This window comes from Calonectris borealis, unplaced genomic scaffold, assembly GCF_964195595.1.
Source record: "Calonectris borealis unplaced genomic scaffold, bCalBor7.hap1.2 HAP1_SCAFFOLD_77, whole genome shotgun sequence".
Taxonomy (NCBI): Eukaryota; Metazoa; Chordata; class Aves; order Procellariiformes; family Procellariidae; genus Calonectris; species Calonectris borealis.
In genome coordinates this window covers 24,563-43,100 of record NW_027441478.1, presented here as the reverse complement: position 1 = coordinate 43,100, position 18,538 = coordinate 24,563, and the positions used below count along the sequence as shown (strand labels likewise).

The 18,538-nt window shown below is 61.3% G+C and overlaps 1 protein-coding gene across 13 annotated transcripts in view; it reads left to right on the top strand.

Annotated features, from left to right (window-relative positions):
• LOC142076656 (uncharacterized) overlaps positions 1-7,885 on the top strand; it is a 30,958-nt gene extending 23,073 nt beyond the window's left edge. For 11 of the 13 annotated variants that reach the window (XM_075138965.1, XM_075138960.1, XM_075138964.1 and 8 more), the window contains 12 exons: positions 1,943-2,110; positions 2,835-2,896; positions 3,335-3,488; positions 3,734-3,990; positions 4,386-4,471; positions 4,900-5,015; positions 5,102-5,219; positions 5,612-5,735; positions 6,191-6,319; positions 6,623-6,768; positions 7,055-7,180; positions 7,732-7,885. In XM_075138965.1, coding sequence (XP_074995066.1) covers positions 2,032-2,110; positions 2,835-2,896; positions 3,335-3,488; positions 3,734-3,990; positions 4,386-4,471; positions 4,900-5,015; positions 5,102-5,219; positions 5,612-5,735; positions 6,191-6,319; positions 6,623-6,768; positions 7,055-7,180; positions 7,732-7,852 — 1,518 coding nt within the window. In that variant the 5' untranslated portion in view covers positions 1,943-2,031 and the 3' untranslated portion in view covers positions 7,853-7,885. The remainder of the gene's footprint in view (positions 1-1,942; positions 2,111-2,834; positions 2,897-3,334; positions 3,489-3,733; positions 3,991-4,385; positions 4,472-4,899; positions 5,016-5,101; positions 5,220-5,611; positions 5,736-6,190; positions 6,320-6,622; positions 6,769-7,054; positions 7,181-7,731) is intronic. The other 2 variants (XM_075138971.1, XM_075138972.1) reach the window with 1 other exon arrangement.
• Positions 7,886-18,538: the final 10,653 nt, after the last annotated feature.

The following is an 18,538-nucleotide window of genomic DNA, read 5'->3' as shown; positions in this document are numbered from 1 at the left end:
CTGGGCTGGCCTTCTTCTGAAGTTACCTCATTCTCTTGGAATTGTTTCCTTGGTCCTTTTCTTCTTCATTCTGCTTGCATCTGCCAGTTTCAGCTCGTTCTGTGGTTGCAACGTTCCTCCCCCAGTCAGCTCTCAGGATCCTCCTACTCCAGGCTGCCTTTAACCTCTCTCTGCCTCGCTCCTCTCCCCTCGGTGCCTGCAGGCAGTGCCCTCAGCCCTGCTGCGCTTTGCAGAGGAGCTGCTCCTGGGCAGAGCTGTCTCTCTGCAGCGCTGCCCACTTGCCGGGAGCTCCCTCCGTCCCGGGAGCCCAGCCCGGCTCAGCAGCAGAGGACCAGCCCAAGGCGTCACTTTTTCTTCCCCCTCTGGGCTCCCTTCAGGTGTCCCTGGGGCTCCAGGGGAACCTGCTGTGAAACAGGCCGAAGGCGTCACGGATGTTCCCTTCCTCGTCCAGGGAGAGAGATTTCTTTCCGGCAGTGTCGTTTCTCATCTCAGGGAAAAAACTGGGCGTGAGAATTGCCTTTCCTTGTCCCGTCACTAGGCAGGACACCCAGACAGTGCCAGGGAGGGATCTCCTTTACCCCTGCGGAGGGAAGGGATTCAGCTGAGTCAATGAAGGCGCTTCCTCCTGTGTTTTCAGTCCTGGGGCCAGAAAGGGACTCGGCTCCCTCCCATGCACACCACAAACCCACAAATCCATCAAAGGAGGTGGGATTCCTCTCGCCTCAGTTCAGGTGTGCACAAAATGGCCACCTGCATGTGAGGTCCTTGTCCCAGCTCTGATGCTAATTAATGGAGGTGGAGGGCAGCAGTGAGCTGCTCAGACACAAACACCTGGTGACATGTGAGGTACTAGAGATGGTCCAAGCTACGTGCAGGTAGCTGCAAGCTCTGCTGGAGCAACTCTGAGAGACCAGGCAACATCTGGGGGCATCTTCTTGGAGGTTGTTGGGAAATTCCTCTGGCCAATTGAAATGGCAGCAGATGCCGAAATTTAGGGCAACTGAACCTTTTGCTATTCATCATGTTCAGGGCTTCATCACACATGACAGTAACTTGGAAAGACAAACGCCATGGCCTCGAACATACACCCCCCCACCACACCTTGCTCGTTCTTTCCCCAGCTTTTATTGCTGAGCACGACGTCATATGGTGTGGGATATCCCTTTGGTTTGTTGGGGTCAGCTGTCCCGGCCGTGTCCCCTCCCAGCTTCTTGCCCATCCCCAGCCGAGTCGCTGGTGGGTCAGCGTGAGAAACAGAAGCGGCCTTGATGCTGTGCAAGCCCTGTTCAGCGATAGCTAAAACATTGGTGTGTTATCAGGGCTGTTTTGGTCACAAATCCAACGCACAGCACCATCTGGGCTCCTAGGGAGAAAATTAACTCCATCCCAGCCAAAACCAGTGCGGTAAAGCCCATCCTACTCCTGCCACACAAGCGACACACAGCAGAGAGGAGTGTTCGGGCACGCTGGAGGGGCTGTTGCATCCCACAGGCCTTCGATCCCATCTCTTGCAACTGCCCAACCGCAGCCAACCCCCAAACCCCACCTGCCCAGACGGGCTCCCAATAGCAGAGACATGTTGGTGCAGGGGGCAGACAGGGTTTTTGGAACAGGAGTGGGGAGAAAGGGGATGACCATTTCCCAGGACAAGAGGGGAAATCTATCTCCTCTCTCCCCGTTTGTGCTGTCTCCCTGCTGGTGTCATAATGCACCTTCAAATGATGCGGGCTGATGTCACAGGGGGATGACCCACATCACCAGGAGGTCTCCCCAGCGCCGCGGCGGTGCCGGCACTTGCCGGCGAGGCCTGGGCGCTGCTGGGCACTGCTCAGGGGCTCCCCACTGCTGCCCTTCGGAGCTGCTCCAGAGCCAGGAGCGGGGTCGGGAGGCAGCGGGGCTGCGCTGGGGGACCCTCCCTGACAGGCAGCACCCTTGCTGACAGGCAGAGCAGGGGCACGTCGGAAAGGAATTTTGGGCGAGGAGCTGCGAAGAGCATCCCTTTCCCTGAGCTGAGGGCAAGCGGCAAGCGCGATGGAGGGCTGCTGCACCGTGGCCGTCGGCTTGGAGCTGAGCAGCTTGTTCCCCACACTCCTGCAGCTCTCCACCAAGGGTATGGGTTTTGGGAGCTCCTTCCCGAGGGGTCGCACCAGGGCTGTCAGCTGTCAAAAGCTGCAGCTGCCGGGGTGTGGGGGTGGCTGGACAGGGCTGGGGGCGGCCGTGAGAGCCCTGCTTGAGGATCCCACCGGGCTCGGGACAATGTGGCAACCAGGACTCCCGGGTCATGGTGCTGGGGCTGCCCTGAGCCCCAAGGCTCCCGTGGAAATGGCTCGGTCCCCTCACGAGGGGGGCTGCGCGGGGCCATGGGGTTCTGGCTCTGGGATGAAAAGGGATCCTGTGTCCCACGAGCTGGGGTGTCCTTCAGGTCCCACAGGGCTCTCACAAGCCGGCTGGAAATGCCTCTGCTGTAAATCAACCCTTTACCTTGAACTAGTCTCCTTTGGGAGAACTTCTGTTCCTTCCCAGGGGATCCTCTTGTGCCACCAGGCTGGCAGATCATGTCCTGGGCGCTGGGGTGCCATTGCTTTCTGGGGGTTAGATGGCCACAGCCCTGGTCCTGAGCCCTTCCCACCTCCCCATTTCTGCTCCAGCCCTGCCCCTGGAGCAGAGTAAGGCTGGCAGTCTGAAACTGGGGCACAGCCCAGCTCCGCAGCCGTGGCGGTGTTTGTCTGGGCTGTTTGTGGACACCTGCATCTGTCACCCCCTGGGCGAGGAGCTTGCCGAGAGGCTGTGAGCTGGCTGGCCCAGAGCCTGAGACCTCTTTCCCTTGTTTCCAGATGTTGTGTCTATCTGGGATGCTGTGTCTGCGTACATCCTGGGACAGCTGAAGCTGGACAAGGTGGGCTGGCGTCTTGGTCCTCCTTTGCCCTGGAGAGCCTGGACCCCGGGGAGTGATCCCTCCCTGAGCATCACAGCAGCACGCCGAGACAACCCCGTGTGCCCAGAGCTGCTTCTTGGTCAACCAGGAGGGAAACCAAGTCCAGATCTAGTCTGAGAAAGCATTTGGCACACGACAGGGCTTCACCCTTTGCTGTGGTCAGAGTGGAGAGACCAAGCAGAGAGACTGGGGATTATGCTGGGTCCATGCCAAGAACGATTCCATAGGTATTCCCTGTGCTGGAAACGCCTAGGGTCTTCTCCAGCCAAGGGAGAAGGTTAGCAAATATGTTGAGGAGGGGAAGAAAACAAATGGAGAACGTGGGCCTTTTCCAAAGCTTTCCCTTTTCCCATCTCTAAAGTACTCACTCATGAGCCTTTTTGTCTTTTTCCTGGGCAGGGTGTCCTGGTCACAGGACTCGGGACCTTCGCTACGGTCCAAGAGCAATTCCACGGCGAAGGAGAGGTGTATGTGGTCCGAAGACCCGTCTTCCGGCTGGACGTGGATGCGTTACGTCTGCAGGAGCTCGCGTTCCCCACAGTGGTTATCCCTGGTGAGAAGGCAGCGGCCACCCTCCACTTTCCCCCTGGGGGTGGAGTGCGCGCTCTCTGCTCTTTGGAAAGGGCTGAGAGAAATAGAGAATTGCCTCCAAAGGTCGGGGGACGGCTTGAGCTCCCCCAAAACAAACCACTCCCCAAGGGCTGTTTCTATAAACGACCTTTTCTATGGCATTTTGTTATGAACCTTACAGAGAAATTTGGCCTGCTGTGGCAGTGACAATGTTCCTCCTCCTTACAGGCGATGTCAAGATCAAGCCACTGAACTACAAGTGGCTATCGCAAGCCACCTCCTTCCCGCGGCACGTGGTGAAGAACTGTGTGCAAGAGACCGTACTCTTGTACTCTTTCCAGCTGAGGAACAGGCAGCGCCTCGCCTTCGCCTTCAAGGACATTGGCGTTCTGTCCTGCAAAGACGACGTCCTGTGCATGCGGTTTTATTACGACTGCGTCACAGGGCTGGCGAGCAAGGCCAGCCGGATTGCACTGCTTCGCACTGTAAGTCGCTCCGGTTTTGAGGGCTGCTCCAGTGTCTTTGGGAAGCCTATTGAAGGGTGAGCAACCCAGTCGCCGTTGGCCAGCCTGGACGTGGCAGGCCAGTCAAACGCCTTTCCCCATGCCCCCCCCCGCTGACTTCTCCATTAGCAAAGAAAGTTTCTGCTGAGTTTCTGGATCCTTGCCCTACAGAAAGCCCAGCAGTGTTACTGCGCAGTCTCAGTGTTTGCTGTGCAGCTTCTCCAGAGCAGAGCAAGGGCTAATGTTCACGGAGGAGGATTTGGAATAGGGGTTTGGAGAAGTGGCTTTCTTTTGGAGCAGGAGACAGGTCTGCTTCCTTTGGGAGCCAAGAGAAAACTGCCCTGGAAACCTTCTGACAGCTCTGTGTCACTTTGCAGAGGCTGTGGATGCCAGGTGCAGCTGTCTCCAGTGGAGCCACCACCGCTCGGGAGACACAGGCTGCTCCTGCCCACGCGTTCCCAAGGTGAGTGCGTTTCCTCTGCAGCCCCTGAGCGACCGAGCGGGTGGCTTCCCAGCTTCTGCTCAGCAGCGTGCGTTGTCGGGGCTCGACACTCAGCAGGGAGTCAGGGATCAATCCTGAACTGACTGGTTTCTGGTTAACTAATGCTGAGCTGGGGCTACGCGTGTATTCTCCTGGAGTGACCGGGCATCGTGATCGTGTCTCTCACGCCCAGCCTACTGTCATTCCCATCAGAGAGAACCAACTGCACGCAGAGAGGATTTTAAGCGACGTTTTCTGGTGTTGGGGGGAGCTTGCCAATCAAAGCTGTGCATGGCCACAAAGGAAAGGGATGCCATGCCTTGCACGACAGTCAGGAGGATTAGTGCTGGGAAGCTGCAGAGGGTAGGGGGTCACCCTTCTTCAAGCCTGTGTCATCATTTGCTTTCCAGGTTTCAGTTCCTGGTGATCCGCGGAGCAGTGGCCAAGGGTTTCTCCACCTGGCACGAGAAGGCTGCAGAAAAGCACAAGATCAGAAGAGGCACGGGAGCGGGTCCCTGCTGTCCAGGTGGGGCCCTGCCCCACGCTGGGCGACCACAGCCCGGTTAAAACGCACTCCATGGGGCTGCTCTGAAGAGCTTCCTCCTTTCCCAGGTGCAGAGGGGCATCCTGACAAGCTGCTGCAGAGGCGGGTGAAGCTTTCCCTCCCCGTGCTGCCAAGCCAGGGGCCAGGCACAAGGCAGCAAGACATGGGGAAGGAGACTTCTGCCAGGTGAGACCCTTGTGGGAAGGGGTGAAAGGGATCCTTGCACCCATGTAGGAGGGACATCCCCTTTGGACACTCTGGCTGTAGGGACTCGGGAAGGTCCCCGACACCTGTGCCACGGTTTTTATGAGCTTGTTTGCCCCATCGCAGGCCCCTTAGTGGGGAAGGCGGCGGATGTTGAGCGCACCCCACATCACTTTGCTTGCCCTTACTTCAGACCTGAGGTGCAGTCCTCTCCCATCCATCGGATGGGGTTCAGGAGAGGCTCCCCCTTGCCATGGGAAACGGCCCCACCTCCCCCGCTTCTTCTGCCAGCCTGGGGAGCTTTGATACCAGACGAAAATGGGACACGAAACTGCCCCGTGCTCATGCCGACTCCTCCTGGTGTCTCTCCGCAGTGTGCTCCCCCCATGTCCGGGCAGCTCCCCCAGGACGAAGGAGGCAGGCAGGCAGGAGCCAGCTCCTCCAGCCAGGCCCACCGCTGCACTCCCGTCCTCTGAAGGCTGCAGGAGAGCGTTGCAGGTACGTGCTCTGCCTTGCCGTAACTACCGTGCTGTTTGAGACTCGGCAAAAACCTCTTTGTGCAGAGAGCCATCCTGAAAGGATCCCTTGGCACGCGTTCATTGTGACCTGTCTGTCACCTCCTTCGGATCTTCTTCACGAAAAGGAGGGTGCTGCACACCCTGCCTGCCTGTTCTTGCCCCCTGGGTTGTCATGAAACACGTTATGCTGGCCAGGGGCTATGGAAAATGGACAAGTCCTTTCTAGGTCGTTGACAGTGGAGGTCTTTGGTCACTCAGCTCTGTTTGCCATGAGTTGAGGAGCCTGGCATGACTCCACGGCCCCTGATCTGTTAGGGGCAAAGCGCTGCCGACTGACGGCTGAGGCAAGGGGCACCAACGCGGGTCAGACCCGAAGGAAGCCCCTCCAGGAGCTGAGACTAATGCTGCCTGCTGCTGCGTTTCCGTCCCCTCCAGGAGGTCTGGCAGCTGTCTGCAGAGTGGGAGCAAGTGAAGACCGGGTGGCAAGAGCGGCGACAGCAAGCCCAGGCAGAATGGGCGGCGTGGGAAGCCTGGTCTGCAGGGGAGGACCGACAGCCGCCCCAGGTACGACACCGCTGAGAGCAGCAGCGACCCTCTCTGTGGGGGCACCCAGGGCGGCAGGTCTCCAGGGGGTGGGAGCAGGACGGGCACCCAGCTGCAGGGCAGGGGTTTGCCTGCTCATCCCCAGGAGGGAGAGGTTGGCAGCAGGATCCGAGGGGCAAAAGCAGCCGTCAGCCGAGACGACGGGCACGCGGCGCCGAGTCTCCCGGCTCCCGGGTCCTGCTGCGGGCTCCTTTCAAGAGGTCGTCTGGGAAAGGGCACCTCTGTTTGCCGTCTGGTTTGCTGAGAGCGTCTCCTCCTTGGCAGGCACTCGGCACTGGAGGCGCTTGGACTCCCCACCCTCCAGCCCAGCCCAGGGGAAAGGAGGTCAACGAGAGGTGGAGGAAGGCTGAAAACCCTCTCCCAGCAGAGGAGATGGCAGCAGCAGCCCAGCTGAAGAGACTCCAGCCTGAGTAAGTGTGCACCAGCTCTGGCCACAGCCTGGGGCAGTCGAGCAGCCGTGACCCCGCAGAGATGTCCAGGACCCCCGTCCCTGCGTCCTGGGGCTGCATAGGACACCCTCTGATGTCTCCTAACACGGGCGTGACCTGGGTTACCCCCACAGCCAAGGCCCAGAGCTCACCACAGGGTGAAAGGGTGGGTACACGCGGGACCGGGTGGCTGCAGAGGCTGGATGAGGGGAGAGGCAGAAGGGGTCTCCGGCAGAGGCTGAGGGATGATGTCTCCCTGTTGTTGCAGCCACCTTTCCCCACGAGCGGTCCAGGTCCTCAGAAGGCTGGAACCGCATCAGGCACGGAGGAACATATTCAAGCACGTCGCTGAGAACAACAGGCGGCATCAAGAGCAGCAGAGGCAGCTCCCCTGGTAACTGTCTCCAAAAAGGGATGGTGCTTCCCTCGGCTGCAAGGCCCATCCCTCTACGGAGGGCAGCCCTGGGGGAAAGGGGGCATTTCTCTGACACCCCTCGCGAGACAGAAGCAGGTTCTGGAGGCTGGCTTTGGGCTGGACCTCCCTGACACGCAAGGGGACTGCCTGGGCACCCAGAACTGGCTTTCCCTGCGGGACGTGAAAGTCCTGGCTGAAGGCAGAGGGATTCTTCTGATGGCTGGCTCTCCCCTTTGCAAGCCAGAGAGCATGTCCTTCCCTTGCAGAGTCCTGGGCCAAGACACCTTGCCCCGAGGGGGGACATCTCCTAAGACACTCAAGGTCTTGGCCCAAGCTGACTCAGCCCCAGGCTGATCAGCTGCACCTGGGACCTTCTCCTGGCCTCACCTTGGGCTCCTCTGCCACCTCACAGGCACCTTGAGGCTTCATCGCAAGCAGGTCCCATCACAGGGGGCCTGAGCTACGCCTGCAGGATGTCTCTGCCTTCTCCCTGTCCATACGCTCATAGACTTTTCTTTCTTCCTCCCTAGCACTAGATGCCAGTACCGCAGCAGAGGGGAAGGTGCCGGAGCGGCGGCTGTGGCAGCGGCTGTTAGCAAAGGGGCTGGGAGGCTTCTCAGCTGCCGAGATCCACCTATAAATACAAAATAAAGAGCTCTGGGGCTGTTCCCAGCCGGACTGACAGGCCTGTGCCTGGTGATGGATTGGTCTAAAGGCATTATACACACCCCATGTGTGATCCCGGAACTGCTCGCAGGGGCAGGAGGGAATAAAGTCCACACATAGCCCACAGCTCGAACACATGCAGCCCCACTCCTGCACATCCCAACACACAGGCAGCACGACAGAGGAGCACGGCTGGAGCCTCCCCGAAGTGCCAGCACGCTCCCGCACGCGGCGTGGAGAACCACCAGCAGGGCCAGAAGTCTGTGTGTGATGACAGGGCTGGGACCACACTGGGACCTCGGAGGTGTGGTGGGTAGATGGCACAGCGAGAGGGCTGCGGTGGAGGGACACGGGCTCTTCAGGAAGGACCGTCTGGGGAGGCGAGGAGGTGGACTTGCCTCCTGCTCGGGGTGGGACAGGAGCCAGCTTACGGGTCAGGATCAGCAGGCAGACCAATGTGGGTGCCGTGTTAGCAGGTACCTGCTAGGGACCTCCTGTTCAGGAGGGAGCTGTAGATGAGGCCTTCTTCAAACAAGTGAAAGAAGCCTCACATTCACAGGCCCTGGTCCTCATGGGGGAGCTGAACCACCCTGGCACCTGCTGGAAGGACAATCGAGCAGGGCTCAAGCAATCTAGGAGATTTTGAGAGTGCATTTCGTGGCACGGGTGATGGAGGAACCAAGAAGGAGAGGTGCTCTGCTGGACCTGGCACTGGTGAACAAGGAAGAACTGGTTGGGGATTTGAAAGTCAGCGGCAGCCTTGGCTGCGGTGGCCCTGAGATGGTGGAGTTCAGGATGCGGAAGGGAGGGAGCAGGGCAAGGAGCAGGACCACAGCCCTGGCTTTCAGGACAGCAGATTTCAACCTTGTCAGAGATCCTTCCTTGTCTGGAAGAATCCGAGGGGATATGGCCTTGGAGAGAAAAGGGGTCCTGGAGAGCTACTTGATAGTCACAGACCACCTCCTCCAAGCTCAAGAAAGGACCCTTCCGACAAGTGGGAAATGAAGCAAAGGCAGCAGGAGGCCGGCATGGATGAGTGAGGAGCTCCTCACTGAGCTCAGGCACGGACAGGAAGGTACAGGAGGTGGGGACAGAGGCAGGTGACCCAGGAGAAGCCGAGAGGTGCTGTCTGATGGTGAGGGGTAGGACTAGGAAAGCCAAGGCCGACCTGGAGTTGATCTGGGGAGGGACAGCGGGAAGATTTGTACATGACCGACCCCAGACGAAGAGGAAGGAAGACCTGGGCTGCGGCGTGCTGGGAGCTGTAGTCCCTCACCCTGCAGCATCCTGGGAGCCGAGGTGCCTCCCCTGCCTGCAGGCTCCAGTTTTCCTTCCTCCACTCCCTGCCCAGCGCCCCCCGTTCTCCTCCTCCCTCTGTCCTGCTCCCGTCCCTCTGTCCGGCTCCTGTCCCTCTCCGGCCACGCCACCGCCCTGCCCCACCCCCCCCTGCCGCTCTGCCCCTCTCCCCTCCTCCTCCCGGCTCCACCGGGGCTCCGGACCGGGGCCAGGGCAGCCCCCCGGAGGCGACCATGGGGCCTGGGGGGGCGGAGCTTCTGCCTCAGTGGAGCTGAGCGCTCACAAACTCATCACCAAGAGAGATTTGGGGCTTCTCTGAACTCCAAGCCTTTGTCGGGGCCTGACTGCAGCGAGACACCTCCGCAGAAGCCCCGGAGCTGTGTCAGCCGCCGTTCTTAGTCTTGCTAATGCAAGCTATCCACCTCCCAGCTGGCTTCCAGACCTGGGCTGGGCATTTCTCGTGAGGCTTCCTGGGACAGCTCGCTGCAGCCCCGTGGTGCCGCAGGAGGGTTTGGGCCAGGTTCTCCCCCAGCGTGAGCCTCTCGGGATAACTGGAGTCGCATCCCGGCGAGACCTCACACCTCTTCCCCGTGCAGGATGGAGGCTGGAGCCAGAAGCGTGGCAATTACCGAGCTAGTTGTGCTTGTTTTAGGAGGCACCAACCATCAGACAAAGGCTAATTCATTTGGCCATGGCCCGGGGCTTGGTCAGCACCCATATTAGCTGAGAAAACGAAGGTGAATGAGTTGTCTCAGGAGCAGCCGCCAGCATACGCTCTGCAGGTGGCCCCAAGAAAATGTTGGTGGCCCATAGCTGCTCTTGGTGGCCCCGAGGCCAGAATCGTAGCAGCAGTTGAGGTTCCCTGCCTCCGAGGGTTCACGATTAGCGGGTGCCGCTGCTGGCACGGACCCCTAGAAAGGTACCTCGTCTTGGTCCTTGGGACCATGGTGTTGAGCATCCCAGCTCGCAGGGCCCTTTGCTGTCTCCACTTGGTGGATGCATCCCCGGGAGGCAGCAGCAAGCGCAGGTTTGTCCCGAGGAGCATGCTCGCTGTGCCCTGCTCTAGTAGGAGGCACACTGCGGGGCTGAAAGGCAAAACTCATGAAAAAGGTGGAATTGAATCAGACCTGGCTGCACTGGCTGCCTGGGTGCGATCTTGACAGAGGCCATGGGTGGCTTTGAAGGTGGATGGCAAGTCATCTCCTGGTTTAATTGTCTCCTGGGATTGCTGCTCCGCCACCGCCCCCCTCTGCTTCTCCCTAATCAGTCTTGAGCAGCGTGGTCCCTGGCGGATAGGCAGGGCCTCAGAGGACTAACCCAGCGCTGGTGGGGGATCGTTGGTGGTCTGCTGTGAGCGGCTAGGCTGCCAGATCATCACGGCACGCTGTGTGCCGTGCATGTCCCGGTGCTGGGCACGTCCAGGTACTGGGAGCTGGGGGTGCTGGGTACTGGGCACGTCCAGGTACTGTGTGTTGGATGCGTGTTGCTGGGCTTGCTCAGGAGCCTGCAGTGCTCGCGATATCCAGGTGCTGGATATTGGGGTGCTGGTGCTCGGGTGCCCAGGGGCCGAGTGCTGGAGGTGGCTGAGTGTGTGGGGCGCTGGGTTCCTGGGTGCTGGGCATGTCCAGGTGCTGCGGGCTGGGTGCTGGGCACCGGTATACGCCAAGCAACCAGCACCCCCGGTACCCAGCATCCTGACCTGCCCAGCAGCCAGCACTCCCAGCGCCCCACAGAGTGCACGCCAAGCGCCCAGCATCCAGCACACGGACATGCCCAGCACACGGACATGCTCACCACCCAGCATCCAGCAGCCCCAGTGCCCAGCACCTCACATGCCCTTTCACAGCCCCACCAACACCGGGGCTCTGCGCTTGATCTACCGCACAACAAACAACCTTGCCGGAGCCCAATTCCAAAGCAGATAAGCACCCATCCGGCTCCAACACACAATTAGCCTGGAGGGAAAGATGTTGGTGGCACTCCCTGTCCCTTGGCGGCCCCTTCTGAGCCCCATCAACACCGGACCTCTGCATTTCTTCTCCCACCTAACGTCACCCTCTCCCTCAGAGTCAGCAGAGCCCAGCTCCGAAGCGGACACCCAGCAGATGGCGCGCCAACACAGGACAAAACAGGACTGGGAGCTGTTGGGGGCACTCCCCTTCCCTGGGCAGCCCCTTCACAGCCCCCCCGACACCGGGGCGCGGCGCTTGCTCTGCCGCACAACCATCCACCCTGCCGGAGCCCAACTCCAAAACAGAGAAGCACCCCATCGGGCTCCAATTCACAATCAGCCGAGACCGAAAGGTGTTGGCGGCTCGCACCTTCCCTTCGCAAGCCCTTCAGAGCTGGACGAGGCAAGGGGTTCTGGGCTTCCTCTACCCCGTACCTCTGACACTCGCTGGAGCCCAGTGGAATTGGATGGGACCATTCTCCTGAAGCGGGACATCCCTCTGGCATGGGGACAAGTCGGATGGGGTCGTTCAGTTAGGTGGGCTGGGTTGTCCCTCTGGCATGGAGAGGGGATGCATGCTGGGCACTGGCATGCTGTGTGCCGTGCATGTCCCGGTGCTGGGCATGTCCAAGGACTGGGAGCTGGGGGTGCTGGGTACTGGGCACGTCCAGGTACGGTGTACTGGATGTGTGTTGCTGGGCTTGCTCAGGAGCTGGCAGTGCTCGCGACGGCCAGGTGCTCGATATTCGGATGCTGGTGCTCAGGGGTTGAGTGCTGGAGGTGGCTGGGTGTGCGGGGCACTGCGTTCCTGGGTGCTGGGCATGTCCAGGTGCTGCGGGCTGCTTGCTCGACGCCGGTACATGCCAAGCCACCAGCACCCATCTCCCCGAACTGCTCAGCAGCCAGCACTCTCAGCGCCTCGCGGAGTGCACGCCAAGCGCCCAGCATCCAGCACACGGACATGCTCAGCACACGGACATGCTCAGCACTGAGCACCCCCCGTGCCCAACACGCCGCAACCCAAGTGCCCTCACCCAGCCGTTGCCAGCATCCAGCAGCCCCAGTGCCCAGCACCACACATGCCTTTTCACAGCCCCACTAGCACCGGGGCTCCGCGCTTGCTCTGCCGTACAACCGTCCAGCGTGCCGGAGCCGAACTCCAAAACGGAGAAGCACCCCGTCGGGCTCCAACTCACAATCAGCCGAGACCGAAAGGTGTTGGCGGCTCGAACCTTCCCTTCGCAAGCCCTTCGCAGCTGGAAAAGCGAGGGGCTCTGGGCTTCCTCTACCCGGTACCTCCGACGTTCACTGGAGCCCCGTGGGGTTGGATGGGGCCATTCTCCTGAAGTGGAGTGGGGACATCCCTCTAGCATGGCGACGTTCTCCTGAGGTGGGGTGCGATGTCCCTCTGGCATGGAGAGGGGATGCATGCTGGGCACTGGCATGCTGTGTGCCGTGCATGTCCCGGTGCTGGGCATGTCCAAGGACTGGGAGCTGGGGGTGCTGGGTACTGGGCACGGCCAGGTACGGTGTACTGGATGTGTGTTGCTGGGCTTGCTCAGGAGCTGGCAGTGCTCGCGACGGCCAGGTGCTCGATATTCGGATGCTGGTGCTCAGGGGTTGAGTGCTGGAGGTGTCTGGGTGTGCGGGGCACTGGGTTCCTGCGTGCTGGGCATGTCCAGGTGCTGCGGGCTGCTTGCTCGACCCGGTACATGCCAAGCCACCAGCACCCATCTCCCCGAACTGCTCATCAGCCAGCACTCTCAGCGCCTCGCAGAGTGCACGCCAAGCGCCCAGCATCCAGCACACGGACATGCTCAGCACACGGACATGCTCAGCACTGAGCACCCCCCGTGCCCAACACGCCGCAATCCAAGTGCCCTCACCCAGCCGTGCCCAGCATCCAGCAGCCCCAGTGCCCAGCACCACACATGCCCTTTCACAGCCCCACTAGCACCGGGGCTCCGCGCTTGCTCTGCCGTACAACCGTTCAGCGTGCCGGAGCCGAACTCCAAAATAGAGAAGCACCCCGTCGGGCTCCAACTCACAATCAGCCGAGACCGAAAGGTGTTGGCGGCTCGCACCTTCCCTTCGCAAGCCCTTCAGAGCCGGACAAGGCAAGGGGCTCTGGGCTTCCTCTACCCCGTACCTCCGACATTCAGTGGAGCCCCGTGGGGTTGGATGGGGCCATTCTCCTGAAGTGGAGTGGGGACATCCCTCTAGCATGGGGACGTTCTCCTGAGGTGGGGTGCGATGTCCCTCTGGCATGGAGTGGCGATGCATGCTGGGCACTGGCATGCTGTGTGCCGTGCATGTCCCGGTGCTGGGCATGTCCAAGGACTGGGAGCTGGGGGTGCTGGGTACTGCGCACGGCCAGGTACGGTGTACTGGATGTGTGTTGCTGGGCTTGCTCAGGAGCTGGCAGTGCTCGCGACGGCCAGGTGCTCGATATTCGGATGCTGGTGCTCAGCGGTTGAGTGCTGGAAGTGGCTGGGTGTGCGGGGCACTGGGTTCCTGGGTGCTGGGCATGTCCAGGTGCTGCAGGCTGCTTGCTCGACGCCGGTACATGCCAAGCCACCAGCACCCATCTCCCCGAACTGCTCAGCAGCCAGCACTCTCAGCGCCTCGCAGAGTGCACCCCAAGCGCCCAGCATCCAGCACACGGACATGCCCAGCACCGGGAGATGCACGGCACACAGCATGCCAGTGCCCAGCATGCATCCCCTCTCCATGCCAGAGGGACAACCCAGCCCACCTAACTGAACGACCCCATCCAACCTGTCCCCATGCCAGAGGGATATCCCCGCTTCAGGAGAATGGTCCCATCCAATTCCACTGGGCTCCAGCGAGTGTCAGAGGTACGGGGTAAAGGAAGCCCAGAACCCCTTGCCTCGTCCGGCTCTGAAGGGCTTGCGAAGGGAAGGTGCGAGCCGCCAACACCTTTCGGTCTCGGCTGATTGTGAATTGTAGCCCGACGGGGTGCTTGTCTGTTTTGGAGTTGGGCTCCGGCAGGGTGGATGGTTGTGCGGCAGAGCAAGCGCCGCGCCCCGGTGTCGGGGGGGCTGTGAAGGGGCTGCCCAGGGAAGGGGAGTGCCCCCAACAGCTCCCAGTCCTGTTTTGTCCTGTGTTGGAGCGCCATCTGCTGGGTGTCCGCTTCGGAGCTGGGCTCTGCTGACTCTGAGGGAGAGGGTGACGTTAGGTGGGAGAAGAAATGCAGAGGTCCGGTGTTGATGGGGCTCAGAAGGGGCCGCCAAGGGACAGGGAGTGCCACCAACATCTTTCCCTCCAGGCTAATTGTGTGTTGGAGCCCGATGGGTGCTTATCTGCTTTGGAATTGGGCTCCGGCAAGGTTGTTTGTTGTGCAGTAGATCAAGCGCAGAGCCCCGGTGTTGGTGGGGCTCTGAAAGGGCATGTGAGGTGCTGGGCACTGGGGCTGCTGGATGCTGGGCACGGCTGGGTGAGGGCACTTGGGTTGCGGCGTGTTGGGCACGGGGGGTGCTCAGTGCTGAGCATGTCCGTGTGCTGGTCATGTCCGTGTGCTGGATGGTGGGCGCTTGGGGTGCACTCTGCGAGGCGCTGAGAGTGCTGGCTGCTGAGCAGTTCGGGGAGATGGGTGCTGGTGGCTTGGCATGTACCGGCGTCGAGCAAGCAGCCCGCAGCACCTGGACATGCCCAGCACGCAGGAACCCAGTGCCCCGCACACCCAGCCACCTCCAGCACTCAGCACTCAACCCCTGGGCACCAGAATCCGAATATCGAGCACCTGGCCGTCGCGAGCACTGCCAGCTCCTGAGCAAGCCCAGCAACACACATCCAGTACACGGTACCTGGACGTGCCCAGCACCCCCAGCTCCCAGTACTTGGGCATGCCCAGCACCGGGACATGCACGGCACACAGCATGCCAGTGCCCAGCATGCATCTCCTCTCCATGCCAGAGGGACAACCCAGCCCACCTAACTGAACGTCCCCATCCAACCTGTCCCCATGCCAGAGGGATGTTCCCGCTTCAGGAGAATGGCCCCATCCAACCCCACGGGGCTCCAGCGAGTGTCAGAGGTACGGGGTAAAGGAAGCCCAGAACCCCTTGCCTCGTCCGGCTCTGAAGGGCTTGCGAAGGGAAGGTGCGAGCCGCCAACACCTTTCGGTCTCGGCTGATTGTGAATTGGAGCCCGACGGGGTGCTTGTCTGTTTTGGAGTTGGGCTCCGGCAGGGTGGATGGTTGTGCGGCAGAGCAAGCGCCGCGCCCCGGTGTCGGGGGGGCTGTGAAGGGGCTGCCCAGGGAAGGGGAGTGCCCCCAACAGCTCCCAGTCCTGTTTTGTCCTGTGTTGGAGCGCCATCTGCTGGGTGTCCGCTTCGGAGCTGGGCTCTGCTGACTCTGAGGGAGAGGGTGACGTTAGGTGGGAGAAGAAATGCAGAGGTCCGGTGTTGATGGGGCTCAGAAGGGGCCGCCAAGGGACAGGGAGTGCCACCAACATCTTTCCCTCCAGGCTAATTGTGTGTTGGAGCCCGATGGGTGCTTATCTGCTTTGGAATTGGGCTCCGGCAAGGTTGTTTGTTGTGCAGTAGATCAAGCGCAGAGCCCCGGTGTTGGTGGGGCTGTGAAAGGGCATGTGAGGTGCTGGGCACTGGGGCTGCTGGATGCTGGGCACGGCTGGGTGAGGGCACTTGGGTTGCGGCGTGTTGGGCACGGGGGTGCTCAGTGCTGAGCATGTCCTTGTGCTGGTCATGTCCGTGTGCTGGATGGTGGGCGCTTGGGGTGCACTCCGCGAGGCGTTGAGAGCGCTGGCTGCTGAGCAGTTCGGGGAGATGGGTGCTGGTGGCTTGGCATGTACCGGCGTCGAGCAAGCAGCCCGCAGCACCTGGACATGCCCAGCACCCAGGAACCCAGTGCCCCGCACACCCAGCCACCTCCAGCACTCAGCACTCAACCCCTGGGCACCAGCACCCGAATATCGAGCACCTGGCCGTCGCGAGCACTGCCAGCTCCTGAGCAAGCCCAGCAACACACATCCAGTACACCGTACCTGGACGTGCCCAGCACCCCCAGCTCCCAGTACTTGGGCATGCCCAGCACCGGGACATGCACGGCACACAGCATGCCAGTGCCCAGCATGCATCCCCTCTCCATGCCAGAGGGACATCGCACCCCACCTCAGGAGAACTTCCCCATGCTAGAGGGATGTCCCCACTCCACTTCAGGAGAATGGCCCCATCCAACCCCACGGGGCTCCACTGAACGTCGGAGGTACGGGGTAGAGGAAGCCCAGAGCCCCTCGCTTTTCCGGCTGCGAAGGGCTTGCGAAGGGAAGGTGCGAAGCCGCCAACACCTTTCGGTCCCGGCTGATTGTGAGTTGGAGCAGACGGGGTGCTTCTCTATTTTGGAGTTCGGCTCCGGCACGGTGGATGGTTGTACGGCAGAGCAAGCGCGGAGCCCCGGTGCTAGTGGGGCTGTGAAAAGGCATGTGAGGTGCTGGGCACTGGGGCTGCTGGATGCTGGGCACGGCTGGGTGAGGGCACTTGGGTTGCGGCGTGTTGGGCACGGGGGGTGCTCAGTGCTGAGCATGTCCGTGTGCTGAGCATGTCCGTGTGCTGGATGGTGGGCGCTTGGGGTGCACTCCGCGAGGCTTTGAGAGCGCTGGCTGCTGAGCAGTTCGGGGAGATGGGTGCTGGTGGCTTGGCATGTACCGGCGTCGAGCAAGCAGCCCGCAGCACCTGGACATGCCCAGCACCCAGGAACCCAGTGCCCCGCACACTCAGCCACCTCCAGCACTCAGCACTCAACCCCTGGCCACCAGCACCCGAATATCGAGCACCTGGCTGTCGCGAGCACTGCCAGCTCCTGAGCAAGCCCAGCAACACACATCCAGTACACCGTACCTGGACGTGCCCAGCACCCCCAGCTCCCAGTACTTGGGCATGCCCAGCACCGGGACATGCACGGCACACAGCATGCCAGTGCCCAGCATGCATCTCCTCTCCATGCCAGAGGGACAACCCAGCCCACCTAACTGAACGTCCCCATCCAACCTGTCCCCATGCCAGAGGGATGTTCCCGCTTCAGGAGAATGGTCCCATCCAATTCCACTGGGCTCCAGCGAGTGTCAGAGGTACGGGGTAAAGGAAGTCCAGAACCCCTTGCCTCGTCCGGCTCTGAAGGGCTTGCGAAGGGAAGGTGCGAGCCGCCAAAACCTTTCGGTCCTGGCTGATTGTGTGTTGGAGCCCGATGGGGTGCTTGTCTGTTTTGGAGTTGGGCTCCGGTAGGGTGGATGGTTGTGCGGCAGAGCAAGCGCCGCGCCCCGGTGTCGGGGGGGCTGTGAAGGGGCTGCCCAGGGAAGGGGAGTGCCCCCAACAGCTCCCAGTCCTGTTTTGTCCTGTGTTGGAGCGCCATCTGCTGGGTGTCCGCTTCGGAGCTGGGCTCTGCTGGCTCTGAGGGAGAGGGTGACGTTAGGTGGGAGAAGAAATGCAGAGGTCCGGTGTTGATGGGGCTCAGAAGGGGCCGCCAAGGGACAGGGAGTGCCACCAACATCTTTCCCTCCAGGCTAATTGTGTGTTGGAGCCCGATGGGTGCTTATCTGCTTTGGAATTGGGCTCCGGCAAGGTTGTTTGTTGTGCAGTAGATCAAGCGCAGAGCCCCGGTGTTGGTGGGGCTCTGAAAGGGCATGTGAGGTGCTGGGCACTGGGGCTGCTGGATGCTGGGCACGGCTGGGTGAGGGCACGGTTGGGTGCTGGGCACGGCTGGGTGAGGGCACTTGGGTTGCTGCATGTTGGGTGGTGAGCATGTCCGTGTGCTGGGCATGTCCGTGTGCTGGATGCTGGGCGCTTGGCGTGCACTCTGCGGGGCGCTGGAGTGCTGGCTGCTGGGCAGGTCAGGATGCTGGGTACCGGGGGTGCTGGTTGCTTGGCGTGTACCGGTGCCCAGCACCCAGCCCGCAGCACCTGGACATGCCCAGCACCCAGGAACCCAGCGCCCCACACACCCAGCCACCTCCAGCACTCGGCCCCTGGGCACCCGAGCACCAGCACCCGAATATCCAGCACCTGGATGTCGCGAGCACTGCAGGCTCCTGAGCAAGCCCAGCAACACACATCCAACACACAGTACCTGGACGTTCCCAGTACCCAGCACCCCCAGCTCCCAGTACCTGGACGTGCCCAGCACCGGGACATGCACGGCACACAGCGTGCCGTGATGATCTGGCAGCCTAGTCGCTCACAGCAGACCACCAACAACCCCCCACCAGCGCTGGGTTAGTCCTCTGAGGCCCTGCCTATCCGCCAGGGACCACGCTGCTCAAGACTGATTAGGGAGAAGCAGAGGGGGGCGGTGGCGGAGCAGCAATCCCAGGAGACAATTAAACCAGGAGATGACTTGCCATCCACCTTCAAAGCCACCCATGGCCTCTGTCAAGATCGCACCCAGGCA